At 56.4% G+C, this 15,635-nt stretch overlaps 1 protein-coding gene across 1 annotated transcript in view; it reads right to left on the bottom strand.

Moving 5' to 3' along the window:
• The window catches only part of LOC116952746 (RING finger protein 11-like), a 19,864-nt gene extending 8,946 nt beyond the window's left edge, over positions 1-10,918 (bottom strand). The window contains exons 1-2 of the mRNA XM_076074430.1: positions 9,911-10,918; positions 6,732-6,880 (exon numbers count right to left, since the gene is read on the bottom strand). Coding sequence (XP_075930545.1) covers positions 6,732-6,880; positions 9,911-10,012 — 251 coding nt within the window. The 5' untranslated portion in view covers positions 10,013-10,918. The remainder of the gene's footprint in view (positions 1-6,731; positions 6,881-9,910) is intronic.
• Positions 10,919-15,635: the final 4,717 nt, after the last annotated feature.

Below are 15,635 nucleotides of genomic sequence, written 5' to 3'. Positions count from 1 at the left end.
ACAGCAGAGGTCTCACTCCGAATCAGTCGAGCGGCAATATCTTTTCATCGGTTGCGTAACGCTGTGTGGAAGCTATCTGGTCTGTCGCTCCGCACTAAGCTTCAGGTCTTCTCGGCCACGGTCATTCCCTCCCTTCTCTACGCTTGTGAAACGTGGACCCCCCTAATGGAACATCTTCGCCGGTTAGAAACATTTAGGCTGGCCTGCCTACGATCCATCCTGGGTTTAATCACAAATCCTTGAAAGATCTGGGCAAGGTCCCATCGGTGAGCTCCTCCGGCGGGGAAGGCTGCGATGGCTGGGTCATGTAGCCCGCATGCCCAGCCACCGCATGCCGAAACAGCTTTTGTTCGGCCGGATTGAGGGGGCTAAGCGGGCGCGGCACGGGCTAGAGAAGAGATGGAGTGATGTGGTACAGGAGGACGTGGAGCTGAGTGGACTTGCCGATGACTGGTACCAGCGGTGTCAAGATCGGCCTCTGTGGAGGATGCTCGTGAAGGACGCTACTGGGCAGTTGGAGGCAGTCGCCCTCCAACAACAACGGAGGGCGGAGGAGCGACGCTCACAACAACGAGCGGAGCGCCGGGTGGCTAAAGCACAGCAGGTTGCCACAGTAGGGGGAACAGGTGGTGCATCAGCCAGTCATCTCAGTCAGTCGACCCGTGGCACCTGGGTCTGCCCCGTGACCTCCTGCCAGCGGGCGTTCGACACTTCACGTGGCCTCAGGGTGCACATAGCCTGGCACAAGCGTCGTGGTGACGTCACCATCACTTAGTGGCGAATGGCGGTTGTTGTTTGGTGTGTACTGTGGTGAGTAGTGTGGTGAGGTGTGTGGTGTGTAGTGTGGTGTGTACTGTGGTGAGGTGTGTGGTGTGTACTGTGGTGAGTAGTGTGGTGAGGTGTGTGGTGTGTACTGTGGTGTGTACTGTGGTGAGGTGTGTGGTGTGTAGTGTGGTGTGTAGTGTGGTGAGGTGTGTGGTGTGTAGTGTGGTGTGTACTGTGGTGAGTAGTGTGGTGAGGTGTGTGGTGTGTAGTGTGGTGTGTAGTGTGGTGAGGTGTGTGGTGTGTAGTGTGGTGTGTACTGTGGTGTGTACTGTGGTGAGGTGTGTGGTGTGTACTGTGGTGTGTACTGTGGTGAGGTGTGTGGTGTGTAGTGTGGTGTGTACTGTGGTGAGTAGTGTGGTGAGGTGTGTGGTGTGTAGTGTGGTGTGTAGTGTGGTGAGTAGTGTGGTGAGGTGTGTGGTGTGTACTGTGGTGTGTACTGTGGTGAGGTGTGTGGTGTGTAGTGTGGTGTGTACTGTGGTGAGGTGTGTAGTGTGTAGTGTGGTGTGTACTGTGGTGAGGTGTGTGGTGTGTAGTGTGGTGTGTACTGTGGTGTGTACTGTGGTGAGGTGTGTGGTGTGTAGTGTGGTGTGTACTGTAGTGTGTACTGTGGTGAGGTGTGTGGTGTGTAGTGTGGTGTGTACTGTGGTGAGGTGTGTGGTGTGTAGTGTGGTGTGTACTGTGGTGAGGTGTGTGGTGTGTAGTGTGGTGTGTACTGTGGTGAGGTGTGTGGTGAGGTGTGTGGTGTGTACTGTGGTGAGGTGTGTGGTGTGTAGTGTGGTGTGTACTGTGGTGAGGTGTGTGGTGTGTAGTGTGGTGTGTACTGTGGTGTGTACTGTGGTGTGTACTGTGGTGAGGTGTGTGGTGTGTAGTGTGGTGTGTACTGTGGTGAGGTGTGTGGTGAGGTGTGTGGTGTGTAGTGTGGTGTGTACTGTGGTGAGGTGTGTGGTGTGTAGTGTGGTGTGTACTCAAATATTGGAAGAAGTCACCCCCTGTGAGTGGATAGCTGAGGTGCCATCTGTTGAGGAAGTACTGAAGGCGATCCGGAGTCTGAGACCAGGAAAGGCAGCGGGCAGAGATGATCTCCCAAGCGAAATGCTGAGGGAGGGCGGCGTTTGTGCACAGACTGCCCTATATGACATCATAACAACAGTCTGGACCACTGGACGGGTTCTGCAAGATTGGAAGTATGCCCTGGTGGTCCCCCTTTTTAAGAAGGGGGACCGCACAGACTGTAACAACTACAGGGGCATCTCGCTCCTCAGTGTGCTGGGAAAGGTCCTGGCAAGGATTATTCAACATCGCCTTGCCAGGCATGCTGAGGAGAGGCTTGCGGAGCCCCAATGCGGTGTCAGGAAAGGGCGGTCCTGCACAGATGCCATATTTTCTGTCTGTCAGCTACAGCAGAGGTGTAGGGAATTCCAACAAGACCTACATCTCTGCTTTATTGACCTGGTCAAGGCCTATGATACCATCAGTAGGCCTGGGCTCTGGGTTGTTCTTCGTGCTTTTGGAGTACCTGACCCTCTGCTCACGATCATTAAGGACCTTCATGATAGTGAGCGGGCCCGGGTAAAACTACGTGGCCGGGAGTCAGAGCCATTCCCTGTACACCTTGCGATGCAACAGGGATGTCCTCTGGCTCCCACATTATTTAACATCTATTTTGACCACGTAGTTCGTAAAGCCTTCAATAGCTGTGCCGGGGGAATCTCCATATGGTAAATATATAATGGGAGGCTGATCGATGCCCGGGTGCGGTCAAGGGATGGCTCCCTATTGCTCAACCACGTTATGTATGCTGATGATTTGGTAATAGCTGCTCATTCAGAGGAGGAGTTGGAGACGCTGCTGCTGAGACTGGAGCGTGCCACTAAGAGGTGGGGCCTTACCATCAGTCCCACCAAAACTAAGCACCTGCCTGGGTATTTTGTACCATCGGACACTCCACCCCCACAACTCCCAATCGGTGATGGGGCAGTTGTGGAGAGAGTGGAGAGTTTCCCATACCTGGGCAGTGTGCTTATGACTGGCTCCAGTTTAACAGCAGAGGTCTCACTCCGAATCAGTCGAGCGGCAATATCTTTTCATCGGTTGCGTAACGCTGTGTGGAAGCTATCTGGTCTGTCGCTCCGCACTAAGCTTCAGGTCTTCTCGGCCACGGTCATTCCCTCCCTTCTCTACGCTTGTGAAACGTGGACCCCCCTAATGGAACATCTTCGCCGGTTAGAAACATTTAGGCTGGCCTGCCTACGATCCATCCTGGGTTTAATCACAAATCCTTGAAAGATCTGGGCAAGGTCCCATCGGTGAGCTCCTCCGGCGGGGAAGGCTGCGATGGCTGGGTCATGTAGCCCGCATGCCCAGCCACCGCATGCCGAAACAGCTTTTGTTCGGCCGGATTGAGGGGGCTAAGCGGGCGCGGCACGGGCTAGAGAAGAGATGGAGTGATGTGGTACAGGAGGACGTGGAGCTGAGTGGACTTGCCGATGACTGGTACCAGCGGTGTCAAGATCGGCCTCTGTGGAGGATGCTCGTGAAGGACGCTACTGGGCAGTTGGAGGCAGTCGCCCTCCAACAACAACGGAGGGCGGAGGAGCGACGCTCACAACAACGAGCGGAGCGCCGGGTGGCTAAAGCACAGCAGGTTGCCACAGTAGGGGGCACAGGTGGTGCATCAGCCAGTCATCTCAGTCAGTCGACCCGTGGCACCTGGGTCTGCCCCGTGACCTCCTGCCAGCGGGCGTTCGACACTTCACGTGGCCTCAGGGTGCACATAGCCTGGCACAAGCGTCGTGGTGACGTCACCATCACTTAGTGGCGAATGGCGGTTGTTGTTTGGTGTGTACTGTGGTGAGTAGTGTGGTGAGGTGTGTGGTGTGTAGTGTGGTGTGTACTGTGGTGAGGTGTGTGGTGTGTACTGTGGTGAGTAGTGTGGTGAGGTGTGTGGTGTGTACTGTGGTGTGTACTGTGGTGAGGTGTGTGGTGTGTAGTGTGGTGTGTAGTGTGGTGAGGTGTGTGGTGTGTAGTGTGGTGTGTACTGTGGTGAGTAGTGTGGTGAGGTGTGTGGTGTGTAGTGTGGTGTGTAGTGTGGTGAGGTGTGTGGTGTGTAGTGTGGTGTGTACTGTGGTGTGTACTGTGGTGAGGTGTGTGGTGTGTACTGTGGTGTGTACTGTGGTGAGGTGTGTGGTGTGTAGTGTGGTGTGTACTGTGGTGAGTAGTGTGGTGAGGTGTGTGGTGTGTAGTGTGGTGTGTAGTGTGGTGAGTAGTGTGGTGAGGTGTGTGGTGTGTACTGTGGTGTGTACTGTGGTGAGGTGTGTGGTGTGTAGTGTGGTGTGTACTGTGGTGAGGTGTGTAGTGTGTAGTGTGGTGTGTACTGTGGTGAGGTGTGTGGTGTGTAGTGTGGTGTGTACTGTGGTGTGTACTGTGGTGAGGTGTGTGGTGTGTAGTGTGGTGTGTACTGTAGTGTGTACTGTGGTGAGGTGTGTGGTGTGTAGTGTGGTGTGTACTGTGGTGAGGTGTGTGGTGTGTAGTGTGGTGTGTACTGTGGTGAGGTGTGTGGTGTGTAGTGTGGTGTGTACTGTGGTGAGGTGTGTGGTGAGGTGTGTGGTGTGTACTGTGGTGAGGTGTGTGGTGTGTAGTGTGGTGTGTACTGTGGTGAGGTGTGTGGTGTGTAGTGTGGTGTGTACTGTGGTGTGTACTGTGGTGTGTACTGTGGTGAGGTGTGTGGTGTGTAGTGTGGTGTGTACTGTGGTGAGGTGTGTGGTGAGGTGTGTGGTGTGTACTGAGGTGTGTACTGTAGTGAGGTGTGTGGTGTGTAGTGTGGTGTGTACTGTGGTGAGGTGTGTAGTGTGGTGTGTACTGTGGTGAGTAGTGTGGTGAGGTGTGTGGTGTGTACTGTGGTGTGTACTGTGGTGAGGTGTGTGGTGTGGTGTGTACTGTGGTGAGGTGTGTGGTGTGTAGTGTGGTGTGTACTGTGGTGAGGTGTGTGGTGAGGTGTGTGGTGTGTACTGTGGTGTGTAGTGTGGTGAGGTGTGTGGTGTGTAGTGTGGTGTGTACTGTGGTGAGGTGTGTGGTGTGGTGTGTACTGTGGTGTGTACTGTGGTGAGGCGTGTGGTGTGTACTGTGGTGTGTACTGTGGTGAGGTGTGTGGTGTGTAGTGTGGTGTGTACTGTGGCGAGGTGTGTGGTGTGTACTGTGGTGAGGTGTGTGGTGAGGTGTGTGGTGTGTAGTGTGGTGAGTAGTGTGGTGAGGTGTGTGGTGTGTACTGTGGTGTGTACTGTGGTGAGGTGTGTGGTGTGTAGTGTGGTGTGTACTGTGGTGAGGTGTGTGGTGTGTAGTGTGGTGTGTACTGTGGTGAGGTGTGTGGTGTGTAGTGTGGTGTGTACTGTGGTGTGTACTGTGGTGAGGTGTGTGGTGTGTAGTGTGGTGTGTACTGTGGTGTGTACTGTGGTGAGGTGTGTGGTGTGTAGTGTGGTGTGTACTGTGGTGTGTGTGGTGTGTAGTGTGGTGTGTACTGTGGTGAGGTGTGTGGTGTGTAGTGTGGTGTGTACTGTGGTGAGGTGTGTGGTGAGGTGTGTGGTGTGTACTGTGGTGAGGTGTGTGGTGTGTAGTGTGGTGTGTACTGTGGTGAGGTGTGTGGTGTGTAGTGTGGTGTGTACTGTGGTGTGTACTGTGGTGTGTACTGTGGTGAGGTGTGTGGTGTGTAGTGTGGTGTGTACTGTGGTGAGGTGTGTGGTGAGGTGTGTGGTGTGTACTGAGGTGTGTACTGTAGTGAGGTGTGTGGTGTGTAGTGTGGTGTGTACTGTGGTGAGGTGTGTGGTGTGTAGTGTGGTGTGTACTGTGGTGAGTAGTGTGGTGAGGTGTGTGGTGTGTACTGTGGTGTGTACTGTGGTGAGGTGTGTGGTGTGGTGTGTACTGTGGTGAGGTGTGTGGTGTGTAGTGTGGTGTGTACTGTGGTGAGGTGTGTGGTGAGGTGTGTGGTGTGTACTGTGGTGTGTAGTGTGGTGAGGTGTGTGGTGTGTAGTGTGGTGTGTACTGTGGTGAGGTGTGTGGTGTGGTGTGTACTGTGGTGTGTACTGTGGTGAGGTGTGTGGTGTGTACTGTGGTGTGTACTGTGGTGAGGTGTGTGGTGTGTAGTGTGGTGTGTACTGTGGTGAGGTGTGTGGTGTGTACTGTGGTGAGGTGTGTGGTGAGGTGTGTGGTGTGTAGTGTGGTGTGTAGTGTGGTGTGTAGTGTGGTGAGGTGTGTAGTGTGGTGTGTACTGTGGTGTGTACTGTGGTGAGGTGTGTGGTGTGTACTGTGGTGTGTACTGTGGTGAGGTGTGTGGTGTGTAGTGTGGTGTGTACTGTGGTGAGGTGTGTGGTGTGTACTGTGGTGAGGTGTGTGGTGAGGTGTGTGGTGTGTAGTGTGGTGTGTAGTGTGGTGTGTAGTGTGGTGAGGTGTGTAGTGTGGTGTGTACTGTGGTGAGGTGTGTGGTGTGTAGTGTGGTGTGTACTGTGGTGAGGTGTGTGGTGTGTAGTGTGGTGTGTAGTGTGGTGAGGTGTGTGGTGTGTAGTGTGGTGTGTAGTGTGGTGAGTAGTGTGGTGAGGTGTGTGGTGTGGTGAGTAGTGTGGTGAGGTGTGTGGTGTGTAGTGTGGTGTGTAGTGTGGTGAGGTGTGTGGTGTGTAGTGTGGTGAGGTGTGTGGTGTGGTGAGTAGTGTGGTGAGGTGTGTGGTGTGTAGTGTGGTGTGTAGTGTGGTGAGGTGTGTGGTGTGTAGTGTGGTGTGTAGTGTGGTGTGTAGTGTGGTGTGTAGTGTGGTGTGTAGTGTGGTGAGTAGTGTGGTGAGGTGTGTGGTGTGTACTGTGGTGTGTAGTGTGGTGTGTGGTGTGGTGAGTAGTGTGGTGAGGTGTGAGGACGAGCGTCTCACTCGCGACCGGTCTTCTCGCTGGGCCCCGCGTCGTCGTAGAGGCCGTGGGGCAGGTGCTGGATGAGTCCCAGGCGCTGGGCCACACGGACCTGCTCCTCCACACTCCCCAGCGAGTGCGGCAGAGCCTCACCCGCCTCCTCCTCCTCCTCCTGCACAACCAAAAGACAAAGATCCCCCGCGTAGCCTGTAACAGACTGTTGGGGCGAGTGCTGTTAGCAAGTAGCTAACAGCATGGCTCACGAGGGGTGGGTGGCCAGCAACACGCCCGACCGCCTTTGTCTCCCCAGTGGCGATGTTCACTGCACAGCGCCGTCCCGGGTACTCACTGGAGGCCGAGTCCACCTAGGGGAGGGCCAGGACCGGCTCAGATAATCGTCACTCGGTGTTGGCCATGAGCGGGATTTGAACTCACCACACACACACTCACCACACAACCTCACCACATACACACTCACCACACAACCTCACCACACACACACTCACCACACACTCACCACACACACACACTCACCACACACACACCACACACAACCTCACCACACACACACTCACAACACAACCTCACCACACACACACTCACCACACAACCTCACCACACACACACTCACCACACACTCACCACACACACACACTCACCACACACACACTCACCACACACACACCACACACAACCTCACCACACACACACTCACCACACAATCACCACACACACCACACACTCACCACACACACACTAACCAAACACTCACCAAACACGCTCACCACATACACACTCACCACACACACTCCCCACACACACACACTCACTACACAACCTCACCACACACACTCACCACACACACACTCACCACACACTCACCACACACACACTCACCACACACACACACCACACATTCACCACACACTCACCACACACACTCACCACACACTCACCACACACACACCACACACACACACCACACACTCACCACACACACACCACACACACACACCACACACACACCACACACACTCACCACACACTCACCACACACACTCACCACACACACACCACACACACACACCACACACACCACACACACAACCTCACCACACACACACCACACACTCACCACACACACACCACACACTCACCACACACACACACACCACACACTCACCACACACACACACCACACACACACTCACCACACACACACACCACACACACACCACACACACACAACCTCCCCACACACACACACCACACACTCACCACCCACACACCACACACACACCACACACACACCACACACACACCACACACTCACCACACACACACCACACACTCACCACACACACTCACCACACACACACACCACACACACCACACACACCACACACACCACACACACACCACACACACCACACACACACCACACACACCACACAACACACACACACCACACAACACACTCACCACACACACCACACACACACCACACACACACCACACACACACCACACACACCACACAACACACACACACCACACACACCACACAACACACTCACCACACACACCACACACACACCACACACACACCACACACACACCACACACACAACACACACCACACACACCACACAACACACTCACCACACACACCACACACACACCACACACACAACACACACCACACAACACACTCACCACACACACCACACACACACCACACACTCACCACACACTCACCACACACTCACCACACACCGCACGCAACCGCTGCCAGAACTCGGCGCGTCTCCGCCTGGTGGTGCTGGGGCCTCTAGCGACCTCCTCCATCCTCTCGCTCCACGACTCGCTGGGACCCGGGGACATGCAGCACGAGTGGTGTGAAGAACCCTCTCCCCTCCCTCCTCCCTGTGAAGAACCCTCTCCCCTCCCTCCTCCCTGTGATGAACCCTCTCCCCTGTGAAGAACCCTCTCCCCTCCTTGTGATTAACCCTCTCCCCTCCCTCCTCCCTGTGATGAACCCTCCTCCCTGTGATGAACCCTCTCCCCTCCCTCCCCCCTGTGATTAACCCTCTCCCCTCCTTGTGATTAACCCTCCCTGTGATGAACCCTCTCCCCTCCCTCCTCCTTGTGATGAACCCTCTCCCCTCCCTGTGATGAACCCTCTCCCCTCCCTCCCTCCCTGTGATGAACCCTCTCCCCTTCCTGTGATGAACCCTCTCCCCTCCCTCCCTCCCTGTGATGAACCCTCTCCCCTCCCTGTGATGAACCCTCTCCCCTCCCTCCCTCCCTGTGATGAACCCTCTCCCCTCCCTCCCCCCCTGTGATGAACCCTCTCCCCTGTGAAGAACCCTCTCCCCTCCCTCCCCCCCTGTGATGAACCCTCTCCCCTGTGAAGAACCCTCTCCCCTCCCTCCCCCCCTGTGATGAACCCTCCTCCACCTCTCCCCCTGCTAACCATGAGCCCCCCCCCAGCCACCGAGCTGTCTGGGCCCTGACGTGGGGGGGGGGTGTGTTGGGGGGGGTTGTGTTGGGGGGGTTGTGTTGGGGGGGTTGTGTTGGGGGGGTTGTGTTGGGGGGGGTTGTGTTGGGGGGGTTGTGTTGGGGGGGTTGTGTTGGGGGGGGTTGTGTTGGGGGGGTTGTGTTGGGGGGGGGTTGTGTTGGGGGGGGTTGTGTTGGGGGGGGTTGTGTTGGGGGGGTTGTGTTGGGGGGGTTGTGTTGGGGGGGGGTTGTGTTGGGGGGGGTTGTGTTGGGGGGGTTGTGTTGGGGGGGGTTGTGTTGGGGGGGGGTTGTGTTGGGGGGGGGGATTGTGTTGGGGGGGGTTGTGTTGGGGGGGGTTGTGTTGGGGGGGTTGTGTTGGGGGGGGTTGTGTTGGGGGGGTTGTGTTGGGGGGGGGGTTGTGTTGGGGGGGGTTGTGTTGGGGGGGGTTGTGTTGGGGGGGTTGTGTTGGGGGGGTTGTGTTGGGGGGGGGTTGTGTTGGGGGGGGTTGTGTTGGGGGGGGTTGTGTTGGGGGGGTTGTGTTGGGGGGGTTGTGTTGGGGGGGGGGTTGTGTGTGGGGGGGGGGTTGTGTTGGGGGGGTTGTGTGGGGGGGGGGGGGTCACAGTCGCTCCCCCTGCGTCGCACTGCCCGGTAAGCCGTGTCCCTAGCTACGACGCCCCCCAGGTGCCCCCCCCCCCCCGGCTTGCCTGGTAGGGGGGGGGTGGCCCCGCCGCCTGCGCGTCCCCGGGCTCCGAGTCGTGCAGCAGGGAGAGGTCGTCCAGCGACGCCGCCTTGAGGCAGTTCCCCATGGCGGGGGGGCGGGGGGAGGGGGAGGGGAGGGGGGAGGGGTTGGCGGGGGGCTACTAGCGGAATGGGACTCGGGAGAGTTCAGCACAGAGGGTGGTGGTGGTGGTTACACGGGGAGAGAGACAAACACGGCCGTGACCTCAGAGACACAGAGAGAAAAACACGGCCGTGACCTCAGAGACACAGAGAGACACACAGAGACACAGACACACAGAGACACAGAGAGACACAGAGAGAGACAAAGAGAGACACAGAGAGACACAGAGACACACAGAGACACAGAGAGACACCGAGAGACAGAGAGACACAGAGACACAGAGAGACAGAGAGACAGAGACACAGAGAGACACAGAGACACACAGAGACACAGAGAGACAAAGAGAGACACAGAGAGACAGAGAGACACAGAGACACAGAGAGACAGAGAGAGACAGAGACACAGAGACACACAGAGAGACAGAGACACAGAGAGACACAGAGAGACACAGAGACACACAGAGAGACAGAGACACAGAGAGACACAGAGACAGAGAGACACAGAGAGACACACAGAGACACAGAGACACACAGAGAGACAGAGACACAGAGAGACAAAGAGAGACACAGAGAGACAGAGAGACACAGAGAGACACAGAGACAGAGAGACGGAGAGAGACAGAGACACAGAGAGACACAGAGAGACAGAGACACAGAGACACACAGAGACACAGAGAGACACACAGAGACAGAGAGAGACACAGAGACACACAGAGACAAAGAGAGACACACAGAGACAAAGAGAGACACAGAGAGACACAGAGAGACAGACGCGTCCAGGCGAGGAGGAATCCGACAACAACAGCTGGGCCTGGCGATTCCTAAACACGGGCTACAGAATCGTCCCGTGCGGAATCTAACGTTTGGAATCGATTGGAAGAATTCGAACCTTGCGATGTACCCCGTAGAGATTCCCATAGGCGCGCAGACGAAGCCGGAGCGGATCGATAGCATAGAATCGATGCCGACTGTATCGAATAAACCCCCTTTAATAAAAAATAATCGCGATTCCCCAAAACGCCCCCCGCACCCATTGGGTGAACCACGTGACTCCACGCTGGCGGGTGGAGCAAGTAGGATGGGAAGGGGGTGGAGCAAGTAGGATGGGAAGGGGGTGGAGCAAGTAGGATGGGTAGGGGGTGGAGCAAGTAGGATGAGTAGGGGGTGGAGCAAGTAGGATGAGTAGGGGGTGGCGCACCTAGGATGGGTAGGGGGTGGAGCAAGTAGGATGGGTAGGGGGTGGGGCAAGTAGGATGGGTAGGGGGTGGAGCAAGTAGGATGGGTAGGGGGTGGAGCAAGTAGGATGGGTAGGGGGTGGAGCAAGAAGGATGGGTAGGGGGTGGAGCAAGTAGGATGGGTAGGGGGTGGAGCAAGAAGGATGGGTAGGGGGTGGGGCAAGTAGGATGGGTAGGGGGTGGAGCAAGTAGGATGGGTAGAGGGTGGAGCAAGTAGGATAGGTAGAGGGTGGAGCAAATAGGATGGGTAGGGGGTGGAGCAAGTAGGATGGGTAGATGATGGTGCAAGTAGGATGGGTAGGGGGTGGAGCAAGTAGGATGGGTAGAGGGTGGAGCAAGTAGGATGGGTAGGGGGTGGGGCAAGTAGGATGGGTAGAGGGTGGAGCAAGTAGGATGGGTAGGGGGTGGAGCAAGTAGGATAGGTAGGGGGTGGAGCAAGTAGGATGAGTAGGGGGTGGAGCAAGTAGGATGGGTATGGGTGGAGCAAGTAGGACGGGTAGGGGTGGAGCAAGTAAAATGGGAAGAGGGTGGAGCAAGTAGGATGGGTAGGGGGTGGATCAAGTAGGATGGGTAGGGGGTGGAACAAGTAGGATGGGTAGGGGGTGGAGCAAGTAGGATGGGTAGAAGGTGGAGCACGTAGGATGGGTAGGGGGTGGAGCAAGTAGCATGAGTAGGGGGTGGAGCAAGTAGGATGAGTAGGGGGTGGAGCAAGTAAGATGAGTAGGGGGTGGAGCAAGTAGGATGGGTAGGAGGTGGAGCAAGTAGGATGGGCAGAGGGTGGAGCAAGTAGGATGAGTAGAGGGTGGAGCAAGTAGGATGGGCAGAGGGTGGAGCAAGTAGGATGAGTAGAGGGTGGAGCAAGTAGGATGAGTAGGGGGTGGAGCAAGCAGGATGGGTAGGAGGTGGAGCAAGTAGGTCGGGAAGGGGGTGGAGCAAGTAGGATGAGTAGAGGGTGGACAAGTAGGATGGGTAGGGGGTGGAGCAAGTAGCACGGGTAGAGGGTGGAGCAAGTAGGATGGGTAGAGGGTGGAACAATTAGGATGGGTAGAGGGTGGAGCAAATAGGATGAGTAGGGGGTGGCACAAGAAGGATGGGTAGATGGTGGAGCAAGTAGGATGGGTAGGGGGTGGAGCAAGTAGGATGAGTAGGGGTGGAGCAAGTAGGATGAGTAGGGGTGGAGCAAGTAGGATGAGTAGGGGGTGGAGCAAGTAGGATGAGTAGGGGGTGGAGCAAGTAGGATGGGCAGGGGGTGGAGCAAGTAGGATGAGTAGGGGTGGAACAAGTAGGATGAGTAGGGGGTGGAGCAAGTAGGATGGGTAGGGGGTGGAGCAAGTAGGATGGGCAGAGGGTGGAGCAAGTAGGATCGGTAGGCGGTGGAGCAAGTAGGATGGGTATGGGGTGGAGCAAGTAGGATGGGTAGGGGGTGGAGCTAGTAGGATGGGTAGGGGGTGGAGCAAGTAGGATGAGTAGGGGGTGGAGCAAGTAGGATGGGCAGGGGGTGGAGCAAGTAGGATGAGTAGGGGGTGGAGCAAGTAGGATGAGTAGGGGGTGGAGCAAGTTGGATGGGTAGGGGGTGGAGCAAGTAGGATGGGCAGAGGGTGGAGCAAGTAGGATGGGTAGAGGGTGGAGCAAAGTAGGATGAGTAGGGGGTGGAGCAAGTAGGATGGGTAGGGGGTGGAGCAAGTAGGATGGGTAGGGGGTGGAGCAAGTAGGATGGGTAGGGGGTGGAGCAAGTAGGATGGGCAGAGGGTGGAGCAAGTAGGATGGGTAGAGGGTGGAGCAAGTAGAATGGGTAGGGAGTGGAGCAAGAAGGACGGGTAGGGGGTTGAGCAAGTAGGATGAGTCGGGGGTGGGGCAAGTAGGATGGGTAGAGGGTCGAGCAAGTAGGTTGGGTAGGGGGTGGAGCAAGTAGGATGAGTAGGGGGTGGCGCAAGTAGGATTGGTAGAGGGTGGAGCAAGTGGGATGGGCAGAGGGTGGAGCAAGTAGGTTGGGTATGGGGTGGAGCAAGTAGGATGGGTAGGGGGTGGAGCAAGTACGATGAGTAGGGGGTGGAGCAAGTAGGATGGGTAGGGGGTGGCGCAAGTAGGATGGGTAGGGGTGGAGCAAGTAGGATGGGTAGGGGGTGGAGCAAGTAGGATAGGTAGGGGGTGGAGCAAGTAGGATGGGCAGAGGGTGAAGCAAGTAGGATGGGTAGAGGGTGGAGCAAGTAGGATGGGTAGGGGGTGGTGCAAGTAGGATGGGTAGAGGGTGGAGCAAGTAGGATGGGTAGGGGGTGGAGCAAGTAGGATGGGTAGAGGGTGGAGGAAGTAGGATGGGTAGGGGGTGGAGCAAGTAGGATGGGTAGGAGGTGGAGCAAGTAGGATGGGTAGAGGGTGGAGCAAGTAGGATGCGTATGGGGTGGAGCAAGTACGACGGGTAGGGGGTGGAGCAAGTAGGACGGGTAGGGGGTGGAGCAAGTAGGATGGGTAGGGGGTGGAGCAAGTAGCATGAGTAGGGGGTGGAGCAAGTAGGATGAGTATGGGGTGGAGCAAGTAGGATGGGTAGGGGGTGGAGCAAGTAGGATGGGTAGGGGGTGGAGCAAGTAGTTTGGGTAGGGGGTGGAGCAAGTAGGATGGGTAGGGGGTGGAGCAAGTAGGATGAGTAGGGGGTGGAGCAAGTAGGATGGGTAGGGGGTGGAGCAAGTAGGATGGGTAGATGGTGGAGCAAGTAGGATGAGTAGGGGGTGGAGCAAGTAGGATGAGTAGGGGGTGGAGCAAGTAGGATGGGTAGGGGGTGGAACAAGTAGGATGGGTAGAGGGTGGAGCAAGTAGGATGGGTAGGGGGTGGGGCAAGTAGGATGGGTAGGGGGTAGAGCAAGTAGGATGGGTAGGGGGTGGAGCAAGTAGGATGGGTAGGGGGTGGAGCAAGTAGGATGGGTAGGGGGTGGAGCAAGTAGGATGGGTAGGGGGTGGGGCAAGTAGGATGGGTAGGGGGTAGAGCAAGTAGGATGGGTAGGGGGTGGAGCAAGTAGGATGGGCAGGGGGTGGTGCAAGTAGGATGGGTAGGGGGTGGAGCAAGTAGGATGGGTAGGGGGTGGGGCAAGTAGGATGGGTAGGGGGTGGAGCAAGTAGGATGGGTAGGGGGTGGAGCAAGTAGGATGGGTAGGGGGTGGAGCAAGTAGGATGGGTAGGGGGTGGAGCAAGTAGGATGGGCAGGGGATGGAGCAAGTAGGATGGGTAGGGGGTGGAGCAAGTAGGATGGGTAGGGGGTGGAGCAAGTAGGATGGGTAGGGGGTGGAGCAAGTAGGATGGGTATGGGGTGGAGCAAGTAGGATGGGCAGGGGATGGAGCAAGTAGGATGGGTAGGGGGTGGAGCAAGTAGGATGGGTAGGGGGTGGAGCAAGTAGGATGGGCAGGGGGTGGAGCAAGTAGGATGGGCAGAGGGTGGAGCAAGTAGGATGGGTAGGGGGTGGAGCAAAGTAGGATGGGTAGGGGTGGAGCAAGTAGGATGGGTAGGGGGTGGAGCAAGTAGGATGGGTAGGGGGTGGAGCAAGTAGGATGGGTAGGGGGTGGAGCAAGTAGGATGGGTAGGGGGTGGAGCAAGTAGGATGGGTCTCGCTAATTGTGACACTGCCCGCAGCCACACGAATGATGACACTGTGTAGCTAGTTTTTATTGTTCCTGGGTAGTAAGTGATATTTATAAGGGGCACAGGGTGACCAACAAGGTCTGACTCGGTGTGTAACAAGGTGGGGCAATGATCAGGGGTTCACAGCTATGGAAATACCAAAATGGTTCTTAACTTTTATTACAGCCTTGCACCCCTTTGGTTCTCAATCGTAAACATAAAATTTACACTGTTAATACATAACAGAGGGTTTGATCAAACAAAGTTGTACTTAACCTGCCCGGGCTTCATCCGCTTTTTCCATGTTTTACCTTCTAAAGTAAGAGCCCCTGGGGGTGAGGGCCAGCGGGAAGGTGATTGGCTGGAGAGAAAGTGGAAGGAAGGCCGAGCAACCTTCGAGAGAGGGGCCCGGGGACACACAGGTGGCGGGGGTCCTTGGAGAAGAGCGACGAGTCCTGACAGTCGGGTGTCACGACGCATGCAGAGGCGTCTTAAACCGCCTCCACATCAACATCTCTACTCCTCCTCCGTGTGGCCGAGGCCGATGTAGCTTGCAGAACCAACAAACCGTGTACACGAGGTGGTGAGTGAGCTGCATCACGGCGTCAGGAGCAGCGAGCGGTGATACTGCTGCCTCCTCCCTCCGTGTTCGTGAAACGGGCGACGGGGACTTTCAGTTACAGGGATGTGGACCCCACGATCTGTTGTGGTTGGCAGTGATTCCCCGTGCGACCGAATGCCAACCTT

The sequence above is a fragment of the Petromyzon marinus genome, chromosome 48, assembly GCF_048934315.1.
Source record: "Petromyzon marinus isolate PM22_M1 ecotype Great Lakes invasive population chromosome 48, UKy_Petmar_22M1.pri1.0, whole genome shotgun sequence".
In the NCBI taxonomy this organism is placed as follows: Eukaryota; Metazoa; Chordata; class Hyperoartia; order Petromyzontiformes; family Petromyzontidae; genus Petromyzon; species Petromyzon marinus.
This window is presented reverse-complemented; position numbering and strand designations above follow the sequence as displayed.